At 38.0% G+C, this 25,199-nt stretch overlaps 6 protein-coding genes across 9 annotated transcripts; 3 read left to right on the forward strand and 3 right to left on the reverse strand.

Annotated features, from left to right (window-relative positions):
• Positions 1 to 95: 95 nt before the first annotated feature.
• LOC18012813 (probable acyl-activating enzyme 17, peroxisomal) lies at positions 96 to 4,464 on the reverse strand. 2 transcript variants are annotated; one of them, XM_006394509.2, is made up of 14 exons: positions 4,100 to 4,464; positions 3,872 to 4,001; positions 3,539 to 3,795; positions 3,164 to 3,368; positions 2,808 to 2,848; positions 2,600 to 2,725; positions 2,184 to 2,257; positions 1,876 to 2,096; positions 1,644 to 1,738; positions 1,153 to 1,369; positions 925 to 1,050; positions 746 to 844; positions 437 to 649; positions 96 to 341 (listed from the first exon to the last, which is right to left on the reverse strand). In XM_006394509.2, the coding sequence occupies exons 1-14, from the start codon at positions 4,354 to 4,356 to the stop codon at positions 231 to 233; spliced, it is 2,172 nt and encodes a 723-aa protein (XP_006394571.1). In that variant the 5' UTR covers positions 4,357 to 4,464; the 3' UTR covers positions 96 to 230. The 2 variants fall into 2 exon arrangements, with proteins under 2 accessions (XP_006394571.1, XP_024007021.1); XM_024151253.1 differs by having other exon boundaries at positions 3,872 to 3,997; positions 4,100 to 4,358.
• Positions 4,465 to 5,029: 565 nt separating this feature from the next.
• Positions 5,030 to 7,081, reverse strand: LOC18013435 (calcium sensing receptor, chloroplastic). Its single transcript, XM_006394510.2, has 6 exons — positions 6,719 to 7,081; positions 6,394 to 6,639; positions 6,116 to 6,308; positions 5,768 to 5,909; positions 5,519 to 5,650; positions 5,030 to 5,412 (listed from the first exon to the last, which is right to left on the reverse strand). Exons 1-6 carry the CDS (start codon positions 6,941 to 6,943, stop codon positions 5,178 to 5,180), a joined length of 1,173 nt encoding a protein of 390 aa, XP_006394572.1. The 5' UTR covers positions 6,944 to 7,081; the 3' UTR covers positions 5,030 to 5,177.
• A 3,283-nt stretch (positions 7,082 to 10,364) lies between these two features.
• On the forward strand, positions 10,365 to 11,509 carry LOC18012820 (thymidine kinase b). The gene has a single exon (XM_006394511.2). It carries the CDS (start codon positions 10,439 to 10,441, stop codon positions 11,285 to 11,287), a length of 849 nt encoding a protein of 282 aa, XP_006394573.1. The 5' UTR covers positions 10,365 to 10,438; the 3' UTR covers positions 11,288 to 11,509.
• Positions 11,504 to 17,702, reverse strand: LOC18012821 (G patch domain-containing protein TGH). Of its 2 annotated transcripts, XM_006394513.2 has the most exons (16): positions 17,536 to 17,702; positions 16,765 to 16,855; positions 16,594 to 16,688; positions 16,267 to 16,370; positions 15,862 to 15,923; positions 15,668 to 15,736; positions 15,319 to 15,470; positions 15,005 to 15,080; positions 14,833 to 14,919; positions 14,616 to 14,690; positions 14,216 to 14,360; positions 13,580 to 14,069; positions 13,169 to 13,450; positions 12,956 to 13,084; positions 12,385 to 12,588; positions 11,504 to 12,289 (listed from the first exon to the last, which is right to left on the reverse strand). In XM_006394513.2, the coding sequence occupies exons 1-16, from the start codon at positions 17,668 to 17,670 to the stop codon at positions 11,651 to 11,653; spliced, it is 2,835 nt and encodes a 944-aa protein (XP_006394575.1). In that variant the 5' UTR covers positions 17,671 to 17,702; the 3' UTR covers positions 11,504 to 11,650. The 2 variants fall into 2 exon arrangements, with proteins under 2 accessions (XP_006394575.1, XP_006394574.1); XM_006394512.2 differs by lacking the exons at positions 16,765 to 16,855; positions 17,536 to 17,702 and having other exon boundaries at positions 16,009 to 16,370; positions 16,594 to 16,638.
• Positions 17,703 to 17,847: 145 nt separating this feature from the next.
• Positions 17,848 to 19,740, forward strand: LOC18013371 (protein Dr1 homolog). 2 transcript variants are annotated; one of them, XM_006394515.2, is made up of 6 exons: positions 17,848 to 18,091; positions 18,237 to 18,299; positions 18,583 to 18,672; positions 18,820 to 18,914; positions 19,050 to 19,118; positions 19,212 to 19,740. In XM_006394515.2, exons 2-6 carry the CDS (start codon positions 18,245 to 18,247, stop codon positions 19,380 to 19,382), a joined length of 480 nt encoding a protein of 159 aa, XP_006394577.1. In that variant the 5' UTR covers positions 17,848 to 18,091; positions 18,237 to 18,244; the 3' UTR covers positions 19,383 to 19,740. The 2 variants fall into 2 exon arrangements, with proteins under 2 accessions (XP_006394577.1, XP_006394576.1); XM_006394514.2 differs by having other exon boundaries at positions 19,215 to 19,740.
• Positions 19,741 to 21,927: 2,187 nt separating this feature from the next.
• LOC18013363 (protein MIZU-KUSSEI 1) lies at positions 21,928 to 23,348 on the forward strand. Its single transcript, XM_006394516.2, has one exon. It carries the CDS (start codon positions 22,161 to 22,163, stop codon positions 23,004 to 23,006), a length of 846 nt encoding a protein of 281 aa, XP_006394578.1. The 5' UTR covers positions 21,928 to 22,160; the 3' UTR covers positions 23,007 to 23,348.
• Positions 23,349 to 25,199: the final 1,851 nt, after the last annotated feature.

The following is a 25,199-nucleotide window of genomic DNA, read 5'->3' on the forward strand; positions in this document are numbered from 1 at the left end:
TATACTTAGTAATATCTTCGAGTATCACCCCTAATTACCAAATAAGAAATATGAAACCTCGTGATTGGTCACAGAAGTTCGATTCCACAGGCTACACAACATCTTTATTTATTTATTTACGTGAACTGAGAATTATTTATTGATACAGAGATGGATGTGGATTGTACAACAAAAGACCAAATGTTCTTGTGTGAATGACAAACAACATTTGGTGTTGGAGAGCAATTGTCTCATAGCTTCGAGTTTAGACCGTTCTGAGAAAGCCGTTGCCTTAGAACTCTTCTCATAACCTTATTTGTAGCCGTCCTCGGTAAAGAAGGCAGAGTTACAACAGATGATACCTGCAGAGGAAACACAAATAACATAGCTAGCTTGCTCTTAAAACACACTAGTTCGTATGAGCTTTTTCTTGTGTTGTGTTGTGTTTTGGTTATACCTTGAACAATGGATTAAGTTTCTTTTGTATCTCAGAGTTGAAGGACTTTTTCAAGAGGCTCAAGTCGTGATTCGGTAACTCTGGGCTCTTGAACACAACAGCGATTACTAGCTGCTCAGGACCGCCACTGGGAGGTGGAACACCGATGGCTGCTGTCTCCAGAACACTGTCATCAACGGAGTTACAGACTCGTTCGATCTCAATAGAACCAACCTGCAAAAAAAATCAACAGAAAATATGACGATTATGGTCATTAATGGGGATGATGTTTCAATATTACATAAGAATCTGTACATTAGTTAAGGCTACCTTTATGCCACCAAGATTCATTGTGTCATCAGCACGTCCATGAGCACGGTAGTATCCTTTTGAAGTCCGTTCAAATAAATCCCCGTGTCTTCTTAAAATCTGTCAAAAGGCATCCAAGCCACACAGACTCAAAACAACCAATGAAAACCTCTGTACAGATGTGGCAAGAGTTGGATTACCTGTCCTTGGAAGGTGGGCATTCCTTTGAAGTAAACTTTGTAGTGATTTCCGTTCAGGAGAGTGCTAGAAGCTCCAAACATGTGAGGACATAGAGCCAATTCGCCTACTCCTGATGCGCTTGGAGGCTGGAATGAGTAAGAAAAACAAACGACCACACTATAATTCAATCATTGATACCGTAAAACCTTTCAGAAGAAACACATCTATGATACCATATAGTTACTTACAAGAGGATTGCCATCTTCACCGAGAATGAAAAGTTTGCAACCCATGGCAGCGGTGCTAAAAGCAGCCAGAGACTGAGGCTGAAGCAAAGAACCTGTGATAAAACTGCCTCCAATCTCAGTTCCGCCACAATACTCGATTACGGGTTTGTAATGAGCCCTCCCCATCAGCCATAGATACTCGTCTACATTCGAAGCTTCACCAGTGGAACCAAAGCAACTATGAAGAAGTAGCAAAAAATACATTACTAATACTTTTATACAAATCATCTTTAGTTTAAACGATAACAAAAGGTGTTCATTAAACACATATTTTCATAATATGAAGAAGCGACATTTGTCTAATCTAACATAAATAGATTAGTTTCTGAAAAAAATAGGTGGTGGCATGAAAACATTATAACTAAATTACATTCAGTTTCTCAAAACATCAAAGTTCCACGCCAACAAAAAACAGGCTTAACAAAATTCAGAGGATGAACTTTGGGTATTACCGGATTCGTGACCAATCATAGCCAGAAGTAGAGTTCGAGTTTTGCCATGTCCGAACAATGCTTGGTATCACGCCTAGCACTGTTACCTCGGCATCCTAACCCCAGCATATAAAGATGTAGTAAATTCAAGGCTGACCAAATCCAAGACTCAACCATGCAATGAAATAATTATTTCTTTAGATTTTCTCTGTTAAACCCCATGAGACAAGGATGCATAATTACAAGGGTTTACCTGCACAAACTTGGCAAAGGCAGGACCAAGAGGTGATCCATTGTATAATGCCATGCAAGCCCCATTTATTAAAGAAGCATAAACGAGCCACGGACCCATCATCCACCCAAGGTTGGTCGGCCACGCAATAACATCTTCTCGATGAACATCCAAGTGGCACCAGGCATCAGCAGCTGATTTCAGAGGAGAAATGTTGGTCCATGGAATAGCCTTTGGCTCACCTACACCAGAAAACCAAAACTTAGTGTTTCAACACCCATCACATCCTCATCTACATGCCATGATGCCGTTTGTTTGCATTGTTTTACCGGTGGTTCCTGATGAAAAAAGGATGTTCGCGTAAGCTCCCGCTGGTTTCTCTACAGCAATATATTCCACGCCTCTGAAATAACAGTTACCATATGTATGTGTGTGTATGTCCATATATAGCATAGATATATATCATTCAAATGCCCCGAGATTTGGAATAGCAAGCTCTACGTGTTTTATAAAATTTCCATCTAAATACATTTCAAGACTGTTTAACACAACTGAAAAATTAGAATAGACGTTTTGATTCAAAAACTTCAGTTGTCACATTAGAGTTAGACCATGATCATGATGTATGGATTCGGATGGCTGTTATTTTCAGTGTTCCAAACACTTCTTGTAATTTTAACCATTGCAGTAATGTGATGCAGTTGTTTTCAATTTCTAATCGGAGTACTGTATACACTGACTGTACCTCAAATTTCTTGCCTTCCCCAGAAAGTCGTTCCAAGACAAATCATTCTCGCGCAGGTTCATTCTGATGCTAGAGCCTCTCGCTGGGATAACAATTGCCATCGGTGCTTCAGCATCAACCACTCTTCTGCAGAATGGAATAGATAATGTGAGACCAATGCTACAGCTGCCATGAAAAAATCAACCTTGATAAATTACAAGAATTTCACCTATAGAGCGGAATACTTTTATCACCACGAAAGATCACATCCTGGAAACAAGAAAACGAAACGAAATGAATAATTAGGCAACTGAAGGGGGAAAAAGGGATATAAGTCATTTGATATACTGGTTTTTTTATACAGTAACCATTACAATAAATTCAACAAAAGTGACTTTGAACTACGCCCAAAAAAATCCACAAATCAGCTCAGAACCGTTCAGAATTTGGCCACAACTTGAACTATATTTCAAGGCAAAAGCCGTCAGTTCACCACAAAAAAACCGTCACATCACACCTAAAATAAGTTAAGCGCAAAGTTTAAACCTTCATTTTCCATCCACCAAAAAATCACGAGAAATTTACCTGAGTAAATATGGCTTTTGCTTTTGAAATTTTAAGCCGTGTTGATATTTCACGGGGAGAGAAACTGTCAGCTATCGAAACAACAATGTGGCCTGCTAAGACAATGGCAAGGTATATGACCACAGACTCAACGTTCATTGGCATATCAACCGCGATTGCTGACTCTTCCTCCAAATCCAAGGCGCTAAGAGCATGTGCAGCTAACCTACACATGAAATAACAATACTTTGCTTGGTTTTGATATGAAACACAACAACACTTAGAAAAATGATACCAGCAAAGGAATAACCTCATTAGCGTTCTTCACCAAAAAGAAACTATATCAAAAAAAAGTTTTAATTTTCTAAAAAAGGCCAAAAGGATAAGAATTCATACCAGACCTGAGCTCGTAACTCCAGAAGTGTCATGGTGTTCACAGGAAGATCATCGCTTCCTTCGTCACGCCATCGGATCACAATGTCGTCGGATCTTCTCTTGAAACCATTGGTCAAACAATTTCTTGCAGGATTCAGGTATGCTCCAGGAAGCCAATTACCTCCAGGATTATCTCCAGATGTATCCTTTTCTAGAATGCACTTTGGAGGTATCGAAAACAATACGTTTAACTCATCCAGAACTGTTCTCCAATACACCTAACAAAAGAAACAATAGGAGAATAGAATCACAAACAAAAAATCAAAAAAAAAAAAAAAATTCCAATGTTATTACCTCAGGATTTGAGACGGAGAATTTCTGAAAACTCGAGAAACTCGAAATCGGATTCTTGTAATTATCACCTAAGAACTCTTTGCCACGCCTTTCTAGCAACTTGCCAACGTTAGTTAAAGAAGCAACCTTCCTAAGTACATACAAAGAAACAGCAACGATTAACACAAGCAATATATAAACATTCCAAAAATAGTCAAAAGAAAGAATCAAACGGAGAAGATCACACACGGGTCGGGTATCCAAGCGGGCGGGTCGGGTCCGAAATCCTTGTAGCAACCATAATACATCATCTGGTGAAAAGAGAAAGGGAGGTTAGGGTGAAGGATCCGCCGAGAAATCTGAGTCCAGGTCTCCGGAGACGTGGCAGAGCCGTAATTACGGATAATCTCTCCGAGATCTCTGAGAAGCTTCTCCGCGACATCACCGGAAATCCCTAGAGCTTCGATATCAGAAATCGTGATGGAATCTAGGGATTTGTACGCCATTGTTGTCTATAGAAACCAAACAAGAGAATGAATTTGAAGAGAGTGGACAAGTAAAGTGGGAAACTTCTCCACGTAATATAAAGAGAGCTCGTGATTGCCACGTGTCAATCTATTCCTGATATCTGACAATCTTTCCACGTCTGATTATCATCTTCTCGTTTGGGAGTTACTTTTTTAATGATTTTTTATGTATCTTGGTGTTGGTTTCAGTCTATGTACATTCTATAGTTGCATTATATAGTTGCATTATATGACACTTTTTTTTTATCCCTTTCCACTTTTGATCGTCTTATATATTAGATATTACCTTTTATGATGATGGTTATGTATCAATGTATTGATTTCCGTCTAAATTCAGTTTCAAACTTTGTACTTAATGAATCAGTAGAGTGTAAGATGTTTAAAGATTATCAGACAGACACAGACCTACATACAAGATGGTCCAAATATGATCAGCTTTGCATCTATGTGAAATTACAACTTATAATCTGAATTTTCAGCTTTATCCCAAAATTATTCCTACCTAACCTACCTACCAACCAACTATAGGCCAAACCATCCCGGTTTATTTGATCACATTTTTTTGTTCTCGAATTTTTCAGACTTGCTTTAGATTGATCTTCAGGTTTCAAAGGCTCTAGCTAGCTATTACTTTAGTTCGATTTCATCTTCGTTGGGTTCACTTCCAAATCATCAATGTGAAAGAGAAATAATAATTCGGAAAATCATATCAAAAGATCTCTCAGAATTGAGAGATAAAAAGGAATAGAAAAGCAACACTTTTTTTAGCTATAATATTGTTATATGATGATCCTCTTGCATCAGTCGGAGCCAGGAAGGAACTTGGTCCCGGATCTGGTACCGAAGCTTCTAGAAGCTGCCGGGATAATCCGAGATGGAGACAAGACCTGAGCGAACGAGAAGTTGTAAGAATCAGTGCCTAACCGGCTCTGCAACCATCCTCTGCCACCGGAGAATCCATCCGTCACAATCCAGCAATTCTTAAACCCGAGTATCTTTAACGTTTTCGCCACTATTTTAGCTGAATCCGAGTACCTACGAGACAGAAAAAAGAAAGAGACCAATAAAGATAAAAAATCTTTTTGGTTTTTTTTTAAAAGATTCACAAAGTCTTGTAAAAGAGCAATTAAATTAAACTCACGAGTCCATGATGATGATATTTGAGCCTTTGTTGATTTTTTTGAGGTAAGAAATCTTTAATGCTGCAATTTCTGCTTCAACTCTTTTTGAGTTCCTGACGATTCCTTTTACTTTGTTCGGTAGTTCTTCTAATCTGATATAATGAGAAGAAAAAAGAGTTTTCTGTTTCTTTCTATTTTTTTCCAGGCAAAGAAGAAGACACACACACACACATAGATAAGATCAAAAGTAAAACAAAACAAACACTTACGGAATGGCGATCATACGGTTCTTAGCATTTGAAGGGAGACGAGGAATCCCAGCTTTTTCCTTGTCTTTCTCTGATCTTATATCCACCATTAAGTAGTTCTTGGCACAGAGAAGATCAAGCGTTTGAGCCGGCGAGAGATCACCTTCAAAACAGCAAACCACAAACACAGAGTAATTCTCAATCAGTTCCCAAGTTTTTGTTAACTTGAATTAGACTCTGGATGCAATATAGATCACCAGTACATTTGTGACATTTTCACCACAAAAAGAAGTCTATCAACAAAAACTTTCTATGTTGTTCTCAAAGATGATGATATGTTTGAGTTTCAGGCTAAGAAATTGAGGGTACCTTTGTAACCACGAAAGTTGAAAGATATGGCAGACCAAACAGGAGGAAGGAGAAGGTAAGCAATAAACGCCGCTCCAGCAGCAACAACAATGACACTAGGATCAGCCGAAGAAATCGTCTCCATGGTCGATGAAGCAATCGGCTTAGCATCTTCAATCGCCTTTGTTGTCTGTTGTGCCACATCTGTTACTGTCTACATCCATACAAAAAACCCACAACTTATTCAATGTCCCTCAAAACCTAAAAATTTCCGAGGTCTAATGTAATAAAACTCTGACCTTTGCAGCATTATAGACAGGCTCTGCATCAATACCAGAGCTTTGCATTGCTTCTTGAGCTTTCTTTGAAGCCTCTGAGAAAGCAGGAGAAGCAAGCTTTAAAGCCTCTTCACCGGCTTGCTTTGCGATGGGCAAAGCAGTGTCCAAGGCTGGTTTAAGAGCATCTCCTACCACTTGAAAAACACGCTGCGTTGCGTCGAAAACACTCGAACCAGTTTCTTGAACCTGGTTGATTGTTTTCTCCACCTGTTAAAAGACAACGATTTCGTCAACGAAAGGTTACGAAAAGAGTGAAGAGGGGAAGGAAAAGAAGTGAGATAATTACTTCAGTGAGAGAGGAGACGATTTGGTCCTTGGCAATGGAAACAGCAGCTTTGGCTTCATGAGGAGGAGATGCGAAGAGAGATAACAGAGAGATTGAGGTTGATGTTGGAAGTGCGACAGAGATTTGTCTCTCTCTCTTTTTACAAGACGAAGAAGAAGAAGAAGAAGAAAGAATAGTGAGTTTTGCAGTTACTGAGGACTTCATTGCCATCTCCGCCATAGCCATGGTTTCTCTGCCACCCTTTCACAAATTGATGTGACAAGAGTAAAAAAGACAAAGAAGCTATGGTGATTCTCCTCTATGTTGTCTGCAAACTGTTCTTCAGCCTTACTCTTTTGGTGAAGATTATAAATACATTTAGGAAAAAAAACACTGGAGATTGAGCTTATGGTTATGATTGAGCGTCTCTTGAAAAAAACGATCAAAGAAAGGAGGATTTGAATGATGGTCTCTGATTGGTCAGAAAAATCCTACGTGGCAGTTTATTGTGCAAGCTGAGCCACTCATTGCCGATCCAAAGCAGAATCGTTGCTTTTGCGTTTGAATATATTGCAATTGCAACAACAGGACTAAAATCAGAGAATATTTAAAACCATGGGTCCAATTGGCAACCATTATTTTAACAAAGAGAGTAGAGTATCGTAAACGGTTAAAAACAAGACGAGTAGAAATAATAGCGGTTAAAGCGGCAAGAGCCGTGAAAGAGAAAGCTGTCATCGATCGATAACCGAGGAAGTGGTTCAGTCTCCAACCGTCAAATTGTGTTGATACCAATTAAAAACATAATCTTATATGAACCAAAACCAAAAAAAAAAAAGACTTCAAAGATTGACCGGTTTTGGTTTAGGTCCCTTCTTCTCCTTTGGTTAGCATGGTGAACAAATGGATTAACCAAAACCACACTTCTACAACCTTCTATTCTATTCATAATAAATTGCCCATGATTAAAGGAAGATGAGCAAAAACACACCAGTTCATTAGCTCCATATCATTTACAAATCTATTTCCCAATTATGTATAGTGGCACCATAATTAGACCTTAAAACAAACTAGTTCACATATTAGCTATAACAATTTGTTATATAATTCACCATCTAAACACTTAGAAAAAGATCTACCAAATCCATGTGAAGAAACTCAAACACGGATTTCGATGACGCTTATTCATGAAATTCACCAATACGCTATTAAGTTCATGTTTGTTAAATCACCAGCCTAGGTAGTGATATCATATCAATAGTAATGTCACCATCATCACATATTCTATATAAGAACGAAGTGAATAACACCATTTTCTCATGTTTTACCACCCTCCAGTAAGGGGAATCTAAGAAAGAGCACAAGTCTTTGATCCTGAAGAACAAGATTCTCCTTTTATTACCTAATTTGAGAATGGAATCTTGTTACCATTTGAAGTTTACTCCAAGGAATTTTAAAACCCACGAGCTCAGGAATCCATTCACTTTCACCAGATTCCTTCACCTTTTTGGAAAAAAAAAAAGAACACAAATGACAAACAAAAAGTGTCTTTTTCTACACATAATGCCATTATATAGAGAGAGGAAAGTTTCGGGAGTGAATATGATTCTTCTTATGAACATCCACTCTCATAAATAGTAATGCTCCAATGCAGAAACTAATACGAAAGGAAAAAGAAGTAGCATGGCTCTCAAGACTGATATTAATCACTGAATATCACCACTTGGATCCTGATTATGCTCTGAAGTGTGCAGTGTACCCGATTCCATATACGTACAAAGAGAGTGGTATTCTATGTGGATATCTGATCACAAGACAAGAATAAACAAAAGGGAGAAAACTTGGATGTCAAAAACAAGGATTATAATCCAGTAATGCAATGTCCTGTTAAACTAGCGGTTTAAAGCACACATTGTATCAAGAAAACCAAATACCACAGCAAAACTTGAGAGGGAATCCATAACAACATAGCCATGGCCCATGGTCAGGCAAAAGAAACAGGAACGAAACTTGAGGCAAGGGTCTAATAAAGTATCCATGGCTCAACGAAATCCCTTGCTAGATGAAGACAGTAGTCTACATGAAACTCAAACCTTGATTACATGAAAACCAAAAGACAAACTGCATCATCATTAGATTCAGGAACATCGTTCAAGAAAACAGATCAAGAAAAAAAGCTACTACAAACTGTCAGTGTATAGAGGAAAGGAAATATATAAAAAAACTGAATTGTAACCGAAGTTTTCATCAACAGAACCACATGGTAGGATTTGGCGTAGATACTAGTCAACTATGAACACATGATTGGAAGTACAGCTACAAACAAAAACAAAATGATTGATCTTTTATCCTTAAAAAAAAAAAAAAACTAAACCAAACCTTTCAAAGAGACAAGAATCATCCATCTCTACTATCTTTAATTACCACCAATCACAGTCCAAGAACAAAAGTCCTTAATTTTTTTTTTCTTAGACAAGAATTTACTTGATTTCTTCTTCTTTCACTTACACCTAAGAACCTCAAGAAATAATAATACTTTCAATCAAATTTGGGATAAATTTCAAATATTTGGTTTAGCAACAGACTAAACTTTCCCAATCCAAAAGTATCTTAACAAAAAAAAAAAAAAAAAGAGGCGACAAATGAGGAAGGAGAAGCGCTGGATGCAGAGGTTTATCGATCGATTCATGCTTTCGATGTAAAGTGTCCAACATCGAAAGAAAATTTCTCAGGAATTGATCGATGAACCGCTGCCTCCAGCGACTTCAACTATCATCATATTCGTCAAAGAAAGTAAATAGGACTCGAGCAAATTAGAATAATTCACAGATCTGAAAAAATCGGTGCTGAACACAAATTAATCATTGATGGAAGCTGGATCTCAAAAGTAGATAAATTTACAGAGAGAGAGGTAGATGCAGAGTAATATCTACGAGCTTGTATTATATATAGAGAGGCGTGGCTACATACACAGATGCATGTGAGAATCTGAGAGTTTCAAATATCAGTAAAAAAGTAGACTCAACGAAATTGAAAATGAAGAGGAATCTGATGACTCACCGTTTTTTCTTCTTTTTGCCGTACATAATTTTCTCATCTTTTGTCCTTTTGGTCAACAAATTGGAGTCCTTGATTGAAGAAAAAACAAAATTATTCTTCTTTTATGTCAACCTTTTCAACTTTTTTTTTCATTCTATTTTCTAGTCTTGAATGGTTTTGTTTTTTAAATTAGCAACTATAAATTTTGGTTTTGTAAGAAAAAAACAAAAATTCAAATGACAAAACACTTGGTATTGTTGTAGCAAATCCTAGGAAACAGGCCACTGATAAATCCAAATCTTTTAATCTTGTTCTCTTATTCTTTTTTTGGTATTTTGGTAAGAAAAAAAAAATCGATTGCAAATGTTGAGATCGTCATTTGAAATTTAATACTAGTTTTATGTAATTTTAAAATATTTCTGAATCCACTTGATGAATTATCTAGTATGAATCTAATATGTTTTGGGTTCGAATATTGTTCTAATCATTGACATTACTATGGATTGAAACGTAACATTTGTGAATGAATTAATCCCTGGAATTAATAATAATACAGAGTTACAGACTCCACTTGAATGTCTAAATTACTCGCTCCAATAAACCCCCTTCCCTATGCTTAAACCCTAAAAACAAAATCTTGGTGTTGCGAATACCTACGGCTTTCACCATCTCCCCTTCCTTCTGCAATCAAACGGATCTCAAATGTTTGCTGCTTCGATGAGAACACTAATCTCGCCATCTCTTGCGCCTTTCTCTCTTCATCTCCCTAAACCTGCTCTCTTCTCTAGTCTTCTTCGCGTCTCCCGTTATCCTCTCACCGATTCCGCCTTCGCGCTCAGCAGATTCCCCGTCGATTCGCATCGCTCTACGGTTTCCAGCAGAGAGTTAAAGACGGATGCGGCATCCAAGTCGTTCTCCTCCTTCTCCGCTCCCGGAGAGATACACGTCGTCGTCGGTCCTATGTTCTCCGGTAAAACCACGACGCTTCTCCGCCGTATGCTCGCGGAGAGGGAAATGGGGAAAAAGATAGCGATTATCAAATCGGATAAAGACACAAGGTACTGTGTTGAGTCGATAGTGAGCCACGACGGAGAGAAATTCCCTTGCTGGGCTATTCCGGATTTAGCGTCTTTCAGAGAGAGATTCGGATTGGACGCGTATGAGAATCAATTGGATGTGATTGGGATCGACGAAGCTCAGTTCTTCGGAGACCTGTACGAGTTTTGCCGCGAAGCTGCTGATAAGGAGGGCAAAACGGTAATTGTAGCTGGATTGGACGGGGATTATCTGAGGAGGAGGTTCGGGTCGGTGCTGGATATAATTCCGATTGCGGATACGGTGACGAAGCTGACGTCACGGTGTGAGGTGTGCGGGAAGAGAGCTTCGTTTACGCTGAGGAAGACGGAGGAGAGAGAGACGGAACTGATCGGAGGAGCCGAAGTGTATATGCCGGTGTGTCGGAGTCACTATGTGAGCGGTCAAGGCGTTTTGGAGACCGCTCGTGCCGTTTTAGGTTCTTCCCAACAAAACGCAGCGCAACGCACGATGTAGCAACATGTCTCTCCCCTCCATTTGAATAGGCGTTTTGTTAATTCAAACCCTCTAGAAGAAATTTTATTTTGGCTTTAGAATAGCAAGAAAATATGTTTAATAAAGGGTTTTTATTAGATCAGTTATTAGCTCTGGTTTTCAAATTTTCATGTACTACTAATTTATTTTTCCCGGTCAAAAATGTATAACTATTTAATCAGTGAAACCTATGTCCCATTTCGATTATATGGAGCTCTCATACAACCTAAAATCTTATTCGAACATCATCAAACACTAAAATCTTAGCGACATCTCCAAACACAAAAGTGTTTGAACCTCTCTCTTCATTGTGATCTGCATAGAGATTTAGACAAATAATGCTTTTTAGTCTCGTCGCCTCCGCTTCTCCCGCTTTGACTCTTTCCGTTCTTCGTCAGCGCTGTACCGCGAAGAAGATGAATTCTTGTAATGCTTTGTATGCTTCTTGTGGCTACTTCTCTTCTCTCTAGAAGATTCTCTCCGCTTTCTTCTTAATCTATGCTTGTGGTAGTCGCTGGACGAATCGCTCTCTGAATCGTTCTTTCTATGCCTATCCTTCTTGGAACGTTTTCTCCTCCTCCGCTCATCTCCTGAAGAGTCACTCGAAGATAGATCGTTTCCGCCACTCCACTTTCCTGGCGACTTCTCTCTCTTTTTTTCACTCTTTTCTTCTCCAGACCCGAGGGTGAGGCTGCTCGTCTTCTCCTCCGGTTTCTCTTTCAATCCAGGTCTTTTCTCAGAAGATGCATCGGGTTTGCCTTTGGACTTGTTATCTTCTTCCATTGGCTTGGTTCCTTCCGGGTAGGTGACATCAGCAGGTACTTCAAAACCTAGTTCTTTCCCTAGAGATTCTAGAAAATCACCAGCTATCAGTCGGTTTAATGTTGTTGCAGCCGCTTCATTCTTCTTTTCTTGACCCTCTTGTCTCTTTCCATTCATAGGTTGTTCTTCATCATCATCTTCAGAATCATCAGAGAATATGGCCTACAAAGTGAACATGGCCGAGAAAATTTTTAATCGACTGAAAATATTAACGTGAGTTAGCATAAATTTTCGCAGACAAAAGACACCATCTGTACCTTGTAAAGATCAACAGGTCTCTCAACATTCTCCACTTCTACCTCGACTTCAGGTTCTTCTACTGATGTCTCTTTCTTAGGTTCTTGTAACTCAGACACTTGACGTGCGGAAAGGCTTGCTCCCGATCCAGATGCAGCTTTCACTGTATCCGGCAAGAATATGAGAGAATCCATTTTGTTTCTCGCTCGCGGAGCAGTTGCCGGCTGTAAAATTGAATGGCAAATGTAGAGATTGTTGAATCAAGCATTAACACGTCAGCAAGAACAGGACACTGAATACAATGGTCCCGTGTATTATGACAAAAATAACCAAAAGATATCAAGTAGAAAGTATTGTTCCCATCCTCTTTTTTTTTTTCCTTCTCAACATGCACATTATTCACTGTAAACATATCTTATCTTATCTGAGCAAAATTGCAACTAATGTGATTAAGGTTACGATTATGCAAACTTTTATTAACAAGTGCGTTCCAGAACAAGACATTATAGGACAATCTATTTTCTAGTGTTCAACGAATGTAAGCTTTTACAATGACAATCAGAAAGGAGAAACAAAGAACCATTTATTTACCTTTCCCATGAACGGATCAGGGAGATCGAATCGTTTGCACAAAAGAGGTGCAGGACGCCATTGGAACTCTTCTCTTTTAGGGTATGTCTTACTCGTTTTCATGTCTACCACTCCAGTGTCTTTAATTTGCTGTAAAAAAAAAAAAATAGTTTTACATATGAGCATAGACTGCCGGTGAACAGAAGAACTGCAATGAAAATTTTGTAGACAAACCTCTGTTCCACCAGAAGTAAACTGCAGCCCTCCTGCAAGGAAGTCGATGGGCAGTTCAGTAGCCCGTCTGACCTCCTTATAAGCTTTCCCTTTCTCAATTGCTTCAGCTGCAGCCTCAAAGTCCAGCCTCTCTTGAGCACGAGCTGATTCCGACATGCTGTTAACTCTGTTGGAGTCTGTTGTACGTAACCCTCCTTTGTATTTCTCCTTGAGAAACTGCTCAAATCTTTCTTGTTTTGCCATGTCATCTTTGAAGGGCTTGACAGCATCTGCTGCCTCTTGCTATGTCAAGGAGAAAAAGAGTCAAGAATGTCAGTGCAAGGGAAAGAAAGGCAGATCACTTCCTTTAAACACATCTACCAAGTGTAATCCGGCTAAAATTCTAATAAAGGTGTAAAGTTGTGTACTTACAGATGAAGCTGATTTGGTGAATGTGTCAGAGAGATTGGTCGGGAATTGGAAGGACCCTCCAGAAGAAGCAGAAGCTTCAGTTTCTTTCAAACTTTTAGGCAATGGCCTTTCCCCTAATAAGCTGCCACGCGTTTCTGCAGTCATTTTCTGCACGCTTGCAGAGACCTTAACATCTAATTGCAGCTTACTTTGATCACTGCGCTTTTGTTGCTCCTCCCACAGCCTTCTTACATAGTAGTCATGACCGTTACCTCCCCGAAGAAAATCAAACAACTGATTAGATTCGTTCTTCTCTCTAGAAAGATCCTCGTATAGTTTCCCACAACGGGAAACAAAAGTTGCAAATCCATCAATCAAAAGTTTCAGACTATTATCTTCAGGGGGAGGAACATCTGGAGGAGCAGAAGCAGTTGGCTTGCTTTCAGCCTCCAGAGGACCAGGAAACTTGTGCCGGGCCACAAAGTCCTTTGGGATTTTCGGAGGATCAAATCTAGTACAATATTGAAAAAAATGACATGAATTAGAGTATTATGCAGATAAAAGTGAAAAGTCAGAAAAGTCTGCGAGCAAGCTCTACTGGACGTGCAATGTGTGATAAACTCTGATAACTTTGAGTTTAAAATTAGTTTGTTATACCTATCTACACTGTAGTCAGTATTCGAAGCCGCTCCAAAACCTGGCAGAACGTTATGCTCTCTTGAGGTTAGCCTCAGTCTACTGTCATTGCTCGGTCTTGCTGGCTGTTCATCTTCTATAGCATAAGTCTGATCAAAGTCATAACCTGAAAAAAATGAAAAAACCTTGGTATTGCAGAATATCCTGAAACAGGCGATTGATGAATTCAAAACTAACACTTCAACGCATCAAGGAGATTTTTGCACCATTTACCAATATTATTATATTCCAAAAGTAAATTACTTTGAAAGACAATGGTTTGCTTCCCCGAGAATCAGAGAAACAGTTTAAACTCAACAAACATGTATGCTTAAATTATCGAAGAACAACCATAATTATGGAAATGGCCATCCTCTCTTACCAGCATAGACATCTTCATCCTCGACATCAAGCTCCTCAAGTGCCCCAATGCCAAAACCAGGAGCAATCTTTCCTGCTGATTGTTCAACTCATATTAGCAAGTAGTTTGCACGCAGCAATAATACTAAGATAAATCTGGCATAGAGACACACGATAGAGCATAAACGTGTCTTTACGCAAAGTTGAGGAAAAAGACAAATGGTGAATCAAGATCTTACATTTGGGTCCGAAAAGACTTTCCTTCATTGACAAAGGTTTTCTAAAGCCAGCCTCCTTACTGGCAGACAAGCGCGATCTTTTCTTTTCTACATTTCAGAAAATTAAAATGCAAGTTAGTGACCAAGAATGCTCTGACAGCAGAAACACATCATAAAAGTCAAAACTAGATACCTCTAAATTCAGGAGCATGCTTAAAAGGATCAAATCCCAAACCATGCAGGTCCTGCTTTGGATTGAGAACATATACCTGCAACAGATAATGAAGGAAAAAATAATATCATCTCAATCAATATATCTGAGGATACTATCTACAGAATCTGCAGCAGACTGGAAGCAATATTCACAGTCATCTATTTATTCTGATACCAAAATTTAAATAGAAAAGTTCAAGAAAAAATATGAATAATAGATGTGTGACACCAGTAGCAATTACAATCAACAACATAAAGCTAGTTTGCATAGGAGAAACTAGAAAGTTCACTCACAGGAGTGGATTCAGAAAATTTTATATCTTCATTAAACTGTGGATCCAGAGAAGTGTCCACTTCATTCTCCAAAACGAGTGAGTCCGAACTTTCCTTCGTGTTCTCATCAGCAGAGAAGGCTAAGAATGCTTTTCTAGCTTCCCTACGAGCATCTGCACCGACGACAGTATCAAAGAGACACACACGTTAAAAGCATGGATTAATAAACTCAAAATATATTAGGAGTAAAGTCAAAGGAAAAAAAAAAAGAGTAGCTTGCTGTGAATTTCCAAAATAAAAAGAAGTACCCAGTGCCCATTGGTGCACAAACGAAATTTATGGATTAGTGCATGTTAAACAAGTTTCAAACCTGAACTAGCACGCACATCCATTATTGAATGACCACGCCGCCATCCCATCTTTAGCAAAAGTTTGACCCCTGCAATAAAAGAAAGAAGCATATGTGTGAGATCAAGATTAGTTTACTTAATGCATTGGAGAAAATTAAATAGGAGAACGTAAGGGAGGTTTTGAAAATTTCTAAAGAAGCTTTTCGCAACTAACCAATTGACTCCGAAACTGGAGCAACAAGTTCGTCATGCACTGGCCCAGGAATGGCTGATGGCCTGTGAGACAGAAAAAAATTGTTACAACGAAAGAAAATATATATGAAAAAGAACTTCATGGCCAACTCAAATGAAGAAAAAGAACCTTAAGTTATAGAAACTTCTTAACGAAATTAGACCATCACGCAATGTGTAAAACATTTTTACTCATGCCTAAGCAAAACGAAGCAACCCTGAAAAAAACAGCCTAAACATAGCCCCAAAGAAACTTCGAAATGATTGCAATGTGTAGTAGATAGATTAATAAGAATGAATGGGAAATCCGATCTACACTTGAATTCTGATCAGGCTGCAACAATGCATGAAAAGCATTAAGGAATATGACACAAAAGTATACAGAGACCTTTCATGCTGTTCTTTCTCAGCTTGCTTGCGAGAATGTTCGGCTGCTGTAAAACCAAATGTGTCAAATTGTGAGCTCGCAGACAATGATTGGCCCTCCAGTTCCTGAAATGCAAAAGAATTTAGAGTGACTCAACATCGTTCCAAAATCCAAATATTGGACATCTTCCACAGATAAATATGAATTTACCCACTGGCCATGTTACCACTGAGAAGTGTTACGGAAAGATTATGCAGTATGCGGTAATCAAACTTTGACGAGCCTAAACCCTAATGAGCTGAAATAAAGCTTTAAATAATCTAAAAAGTTGAAGAATATGAAACGTACCGCCCTTTCATCTTCATCTAGAAAGTCTGAAACACTTTGCTTTCTCGCTCCAGCTCTGTTCTTCCTTGATGACGTAAATGACTGTGGAGCCCAGCCTGAAATTCAACTTGGATTGTAAACAGAAAGTACAGATGAAAATCTAAAAAAAAATCAAAGTAATTTAAACTTTACCCTCTTTTGACCCCACTGTATTGTAATACCCAGCAGAATATCCACCAGTAAATGCTCCATGGAACCTTCTCCGGCCTTCTTCATCAGTCACCTGAGTATGTAAGACTTTGGATGTTAGCAGCTTTTCATATAAGATAACTATATACAAATAGACGCTATTTCCAGTAATACAAATCATGGTGGAAAGCATCTGCATTAGGAACCTGGACAAGGAATTGTAAGCAGTACTATGCATCCATTTTTAAGGAGAAAATTGTGAACATAGATTGCTTCGATAAATTTGCATCTACAATCTAGACACCAAGGAACATGCCAACATTTATCAAAATTGCATATATCAATATACCTTCAAGGCAACGCCTATATGCAAATGATCAATCTAATTACTATCCATAGATACATTATTGAGCGAGAAAAAATACACCAAATAACAAAATCTCGGATAAACATGATTCTCGGTACTAAACCAGCTCTAAGAGAGACATTCACATCGATTTCTTGCTAAAGTTAATTCCCATATACTGATAATTTTTTTAAGCTCCCACTACTCCAATTTCTCAACCGTGAAGGAAAGAGCTGAAATCGGAAGGGCTCAAAGAGACCACTCGGCAAAAAAAACTAATTTAAGCTCTCTACAGTAAGCTGAAAATCACAGAACAAAACACGCCGGAAAAATATTGCAATGTTCATGGCAGACGCGATTCTCGCGATGTTTGATTTCTCTATGCATCCACAACTAAAGAGACGAACTAGAAGAAATCAAAGACACACCTCTTGCTTCCAAGCAGGCAGAGTTCTTAGGTTGCCTGAAGCCCCAGCGACTGCTTTCTTCTTCCGGCTCCCGATTTCTTCCTCGCGCTCTATTGGTGTCCCGTGAAAGACGAAATCCTCCTCGTCTGAACCCATTCTCTTCACCACCGAAGAAATCAACAATCCGAGGTTCCTAATTGAGTAATAACCGAGTTCCCGGAGCGGAATCAGAGCCGAGAAGGATGAAAAGGAGACATGGGCTTAATTCGGGTCGACTTTCGGCCCATTTGATTTCTTTACCTTTATTTTTATATAAATTTCTCATTTCTTTTTAAGGGATTAAAATTATCATCACGCGCCATCTGTAGCGTTTGGAAAAAGTGGGTTTCACGCGCTTTTGCGTCTTCCGCCTGCCCTAATCGACTCTGTTAGAGAAGGCGAAGGAGAGAGAAATTCCTCCGATAAGATTCCGTACAATCCGATCGGCCGCCTCCTGATCTCGCCGCGACTCGGTTGACTCGTCTGCTCTCGAGCTTGGATCTTGTTTGTTCAAGCTACGAACCCTGTTGACTCTACGGTGAGTTGATGAGGGCTCCCAGTTGATGATTCATATATCTCTATTTTTTCCATTTTTCATCGCTGCTCCATCTTCGTTTCGTGATTGCACCATATGTGGATCTTCTTTTACGATTACGGTACCCGTAATCTGATTAATTTTGTAGATTAAACGATGGATCCAATGGATATAGTTGGCAAATCCAAGGAAGACGCTTCGCTTCCGAAAGGTTGGTTTTCAAATCGTTCATTTTCGATCCACTGACCATTAATCATTACCCATTTGTTCTTTAATGGGTTGTATTGGTGATTTCCGACGCCTTTTAGAATTTGGAATTAAGTTATCGATGTTTTTGAATCCACTGTTATGGATCATATAATTTGTGAATCTAGCTCGATACATACGTGCAGGTTGTATTGAAAACTGCGTCGAGGGTTACGGAATTTATGACCATCATGTTAATCCCAATTTGTTTTGTTGCTAATAATACGATTCTTCTGTTAATTTTTCAGCTACGATGACTAAAATCATAAAGGAGATGTTACCCCCAGATGTCCGTGTTGCTAGAGATGCTCAAGATCTTCTGATTGAGTGTTGTGTAGGTAAAGATCATAGATTCCCTCTGTTTCTCTACTTCTCCTAGTTAACCGATATGTGAGATTTTCACTTGCTCCGTATCTGGAAATCACTCGAGTTCTTGTCTTCTTGGTTTTCTTACCGTGTTTTAATTTTAGACATTTGTATTGCAGAGTTTATAAATCTTGTTTCTTCGGAATCAAATGACGTTTGTAACAAAGAGGACAAACGGACGATTGCCCCTGAACATGTTCTCAAGGCACTACAGGTTTTACATTTTGACATTCTTATCCATGTGACCGTTACCAAACAAAAAGACGCCCTTTCTTATAAGAAAATACATAATCTTATTCCTAAGGATATGAGTATCTGTTTTCAAAACTCGTTATTTTGCTGTGAACAGGTTCTTGGTTTTGGAGAATACATTGAGGAAGTCTATGCTGCGTATGAGCAACATAAGTACGAAACCATGGTAATAACCCTCTGCTTCTCATACTCTTTAGGACCGAGAAGAAGAAGATGGAACCTTGGACATTAATTGTCTCCTACTTTTGCAACTCTTTAGCAGGACACACAGAGGAGCGTGAAATGGAACAGTGGAGCTCAAATGACTGAGGAAGAAGCAGCAGCTGAGCAACAACGTATGTTTGCAGAAGCACGTGCAAGAATGAATGGAGGTGTTCCGGTTCCTCAACCTGAACATCCAGAAACCGATCAGAGAAGTCTACAAAGCTAATTGAAACTGTAATGATAAGCTTTCTTTGAATCGATAGGCAAAAAAAAAAAAAAAGCATCCTTTTAACCTTCCCTTGTAAGTGCAAATGCGCATGTCCTCTGTTTATATGCTCTTAGTATAATCTAAGTTAGTGTTTTATGATCTAAAAACACTTGATGATTCAGATGTAATTAGTAATTATTTCCTGTTTTGTGTTACACTTCTGTCGTAAGAAAACATGGTGGGTCAGGTCTACATCAAAGCCTCCGATTCAATGAGTTTACAGAGGGAGTTTGATTAAAATTCCTAATGTTTGTAGATTGGGTGGTTTTAGTGATTTAGTGTAATTGTACCATTAATATAAACCAATATTTGTATACTTTGCATGGATTCTTGTGTTCAGTGATTTAGTTAACGCGGTTGCTTATATTATCCAACAAGTGACTCAGTTACACTTGTGAATCGATTGATTCTTATTTCTCTCAAAATCTTTTACCTTTTTAATTCATAACTTCTTCCATACTAATTGTCGGCGACGTCTTGTGAAATTTTTACAGGCGACATTTTTGGTAAACCTATTGCATAAATATGGTCGATTATTGTGTACATACGAGGTGAAGAGCTTACTTTTTGCCAAATACACATATTGTTCATTTTCTTGATGAAGACGAAAGAAATACTAAGGAAAATGTCATGTGATTATGGTTTTATCAGTGACGTCAATTGAATGATGAGAATATAAATACACTATTTCGATTGTTGATATATAGAAGAGTACATCTATTAACTTTTGTATTAACATACAGTCTTGCTCAATTATTTGTATGTTCGTATGTTTTGTCTTTTTACATTTACGAATTCAACATAAGTTACGACTTTCTTACTATAAAATAAAATAATAAAAACTGATGGATGATGACATCATTGAAGCATACAAAAAGCGTAAAGAGGTGAATCGGGTGAGGGAGAAGTCGTAGAAGGGCAAGGTACTTAGTTACTAGCTAGGACCATCAACCCCCGGAGTGACGTGTCAGTTCGCAGGTCTCTGTTTACTCTGCACCCGACAACAACGAGAATCGTTACAGGCCTAGATCATATCTCCATTTATGACGTCAATAATCAAAACTATATTATTTAACTTTTTACTCTTTTCTAACATTATCATACAATTTGTATTATAGGACCGTTTTATACAACGATACATTCATACAAGACAAAGCCTGTCGAATGTTGTATGGCACGTCACACCAATCTTTATTTGAAGAATATTTCGTACTGAATCGATACTGTATTAACAATTATATAAGATTCATCCATCATTCATGAATAGTTGAATACATTAAACTTTCCAGTATAAGTCCATACAAAATAATATTAGGCATAAACACTTGAACCACGATAACTGATGAAATTCATCTGCTATGGCTTTCAGTCCCAGAAAATTATGGGACAAATTAAACAAGTCTCGAACTTCTTGACGCAGGAAAAAAAAAGGAATTGGGATGAAAAATTCGTTCTTAATAAACTTAAGAAACAACCAAAGCACATATATTTCGATTAATCTCGAGTCTTGTTACAATGGTTGTATTATGTTGACAGATTTCAACTCAGTTTTTTTGTACAGTAAGTGTAGATACTGTCATTAATTAAGCGATTGACACTTAAATTTTGGTCCATGAAAATTCATGCACAGCGCTTCTAGTTAGTTAACATATATACCTAAACAACATGCATGGTTTAAGTTCGGGGTGGTGTTGATATCTAATCCATTCATTTCAAAATCTGGTTGAAAACATCTTTCAAATCTTCAATATGACTAGAGAGGTTGATATGTAGAATATAGATTTGTTATAAAGAAGGATCTGATAAGTGTACTAAACACTTTTTTACCGTATAAAGATTGAAGTCAAACAAAAAAAGGAGGAGTCAAAACAAAATAAGGCTCTTTGTGATTACCCCACAACGAAAATGAAACAACACACACACTTTGTCTCCAGATTCCTTTCTTTTGTCATTTCTCGTGTTTCTCCCAAAGTATTCAACAAAAACACAATCCTAGTTATTCTCTAATATCTCAAAAGCCAAATAATACAACAAAAGAGTATTAAATATAAACAAAGATCCACATTCACGGCAGCACAATTTTCTTAAAATATAGCACTAATGGCAATGCAATTATATGTCTACTCTACATTACATGTTTTATAGATGAGCTAGGCCTACGTTCTTATAATTCACATTCATCAGAGAAACAAAGAGTCTAAGATGAAAAATGATCATGAACATCATTAAGTAGACCTGAAGAGACAATTAGAGAAACAAAAATCAGTTTTAATCTTTACCTCTTCGGTGGATGATTTTTTTCATATATTATTCTCTTTGGAGCCAAAATTAATCCCGAGTCGAATCAATTGACACCTATACTGAACTAAAAAAGCAAAAGACAAATCTACACACAATGAAACTATTATATTTCTCCAAATCAAAAGAAGAACTATTATGTTTCTCTTTCTTTTTCTCCTTTGTTTTCCAAAATCATCTACAAAGATGAGTTGGTAGGGTCCAGTCACAGTTGATTCTCTGTCAATGTATTATCTTCTCTCTCACCAACACACTCACAACGACAAGAGAGAGATAGAGAAAAGAGTGAAGAGAGAGAGAATTGTAGTCACCAAATAGACCAAACCCTGAAGTTAAATTCACACCAGCTACTTTGGTCATTACCACATCCATAAACACACACTCTCTCTCTTTGCCTCTCTCTCTCTCTCCTCTTCTCAAAGCTTTCAACTTCCTTCAATGGCGAAAGGAAATTCACATGACTTCACCTCCAAGAGACACAATAGTTTCCACTGGACACGAAAAGTCGGTTCAGATGAAAACGACGACGTTTCTTCCAATAACCCACTTCCTGACAACACTAAACCCGTTTCCAAACACAATCCTTCCTCTTCCTCTTCCTCTTCCTCTACTGTAATCACTCCAAAAAGGAAACTACAATCCTTCGCCGTTTCTCGTCTCCGGTCAGTCATCGCTTCTCTCAGCAGAGCCCGACCCGGTAACAACTCCGGACTCGGGTCACGGGTCGTGGGTACACTTTTCGGATCCCGTCGCGGACACGTGCATTTCTCTATCCAGAAAGATCCAACTTCCCCTCCGGCGTTTCTAATCGAACTCGCTACTCCGATCAGTGGTTTAGTCAAGGAGATGGCTTCGGGACTCGTCAGAATCGCTCTGGAATGCGATAAGGCCAAGGAGGAAGAAAAAGAAGAAGGAGAAAACGGAAATCGCCGTCACGGCGGAGGAGATAAGACGAAGACGGTGATTCCACGGCGGTTGGTGGAGGAGCCGATTTGGAGGACATATTGCAACGGCAAAAAGTGTGGGTTCGCGACGAGGAGAGACTGTGGTGAGAAGGAGAAAAAGGTCTTGAAGGCGCTCGAGATGGTTTCCATGGGCGCCGGAGTTTTACCGGACACGGAGGAGACATTCGCCGGCGGCGGCGGCGGTGGCGGTGGAGATATAATGTATATGAGGGCGAAATTCGAGCGAATCGTTGGGTCGCGTGATTCTGAAGCTTTCTATATGATGAATCCTGATAGTAATGGAGCTCCTGAGCTCAGTATCTATCTACTCAGAATCTAATGAAGAAGATGATCCTACCAAAAGCTTCTACTTCAAAAAGAAGGTTTAACGGTTAAGGAAAAATTTTCCGGTTTAATTACTTAAATAGTTGGTTAAGTGGTTCTTTCGGGAATTAAAGTAGCGATGTCTAATACTCAAATATTCGTATTTGAATCGAAAACGACATATCTGTTATTGCAAGTCGGATTAGATGTGAATGTAATCGATCGATCGATAATGTGTTAGAGCAGGTTTTTGTTTTTTGGGGGGGTGGGTTTAGAAGTTTTAAAATTTGGTATATGATTTGGACCGGAGGACTTGTAAATGTATAAATTTCGTTTTTTAATGCCTAATCTTTTGTTTTTCTTCAAATGTTTATGCTATAATGGGGGCACCGAGCCTGTGGAATCATAATGATTAAAGTCTCGATTTGTTTCACATTCCATTAGTATCCTGGTCACTAAATTATGCTTTAAAGTGTAATAAAACCATCATTGATTTTCTCTGATCCAAGAATAATAATAATAGACTGAATTGTATGGACCATTTGGAGTTTTGGACCATACATTGTAAAGAGTACGCGTATCGACTATAATGACGCATTATACTTAGAGATTTTGATATTCCGGTATGTGGGTCAATCTATTAAATTTCCATAATTCGGTAACAACTAGCTTACACACACTGATATATTAGTTATAAAATATCGATTTTTTCCTTAAACTAAAAAGGAATATAAAGCTTGAGATACACTGTAATAAGATTCATCAATTACTTTGGGTGTTGAGAACTTGAGATTGTCTTCCATGCTATTATGCAATTAGGTGATTATAGTATTTACAACCAAATTACAAGTATAATCTTTAAAGGGCATTCTCGTCATTCATATAGAATCAGACGACGTACAATGTTTTACTGGTGTCGTATGTCTTTTCCCTAGTTTCAAGGCTTTACCTTTTTTGGTTATATCAAACTCTATATAGTATTTAAATACCGGGAGCCTCTGTTTCTTTTTATTTTCATGGTATATATATTTTTTTTTTTGTCAACTTATTTTCATGGTATATTAATATTCCAAAATCTTTTGTAAATTAAGGAAACAGTAATTCATAATTCGGAAACAGAAGAGTTAAGCAAATAAATGTGAAAATAATAAATAATCCTACTAGATAATTGTTTCCATAATAAACTTTGTCTTTCCCCAGAAAAAGCAGGCGCTTGAACATTCACAAAGCCCAGATCCGATTAAGATTACACTGCACGATACTCAAGGGACGTGTCTTCTTTTTTTTTTCTTTTTCTTTTATTAGCGTTAAAGAACATGTTTACTAATAAGAAGAAGAATAGAATTTCTTCATGAGAATTTGCAAAAGAGACAAAAGCTGGTGCCTACAACAATTAAGTTTATAAGAAAAAGAGAAGGAACAAAAAAGCATGTTGAGTCGTTGATTGCTTTATATCCTTATGCAGTTAATATACGAAATTTGACTACAGTTACAAGCCATCTCTTTCTTTTTACTATTATCTTTAAGAAAAGTTAGTGTTTAGCAGTGTTATTTAGTATAATTTGAGATATTTTTACTGTTTGTTTTACATATGTATAAATGACACTGAGTGTTATTTTTAGAACAAATGTGTCATGGTTATATCGAGTGTTCGACTGTCTTAAGAATTTATCCCATTAGTCATTACTATTATACTTAGGTAGGGTGTTAATTCTTTTGAATTTGTTTACATCTTGACTGATATTACCAATTATTAGCTAGTTTTCAATTTTGACACATGTTTGAATACCTTAAGCTTCGGCTTCTATTGCCTAACTAATTACTATATAGAAGGGCATGGTTTGAAACATGGCAAAAGATGCATGGTTTGAAACATGACAAAAGATGCAAACCTCACTTCGCATACATCACATCTATTAATTTTTGGATATAAAACACAATTCTGACGAAATTTTGGTAGGAACAAAATGTTATTTTCAGCACTCTCTTATCGTTTTTATAACTATTTTCATGAGGTTTTGACCGTTTTGTAGTCGCGTTGCAGTAACAAATATATTATACTCTACTAGTAAGTACCACATGCCAATTCATGGAACATTGTTTCAAGATATAGAGCCATACCACTTGTATGACATGCCATGTAGACTCGAATGAGTATTCTTCACAAGAACCTTGAATTGGTTTGTCTTCAAGCAAAACTTGAGGACAC

This window comes from Eutrema salsugineum, unplaced genomic scaffold (assembly GCF_000478725.1).
Source record: "Eutrema salsugineum unplaced genomic scaffold, Eutsalg1_0 scaffold_6, whole genome shotgun sequence".
Taxonomy (NCBI): domain Eukaryota; kingdom Viridiplantae; phylum Streptophyta; class Magnoliopsida; order Brassicales; family Brassicaceae; genus Eutrema; species Eutrema salsugineum.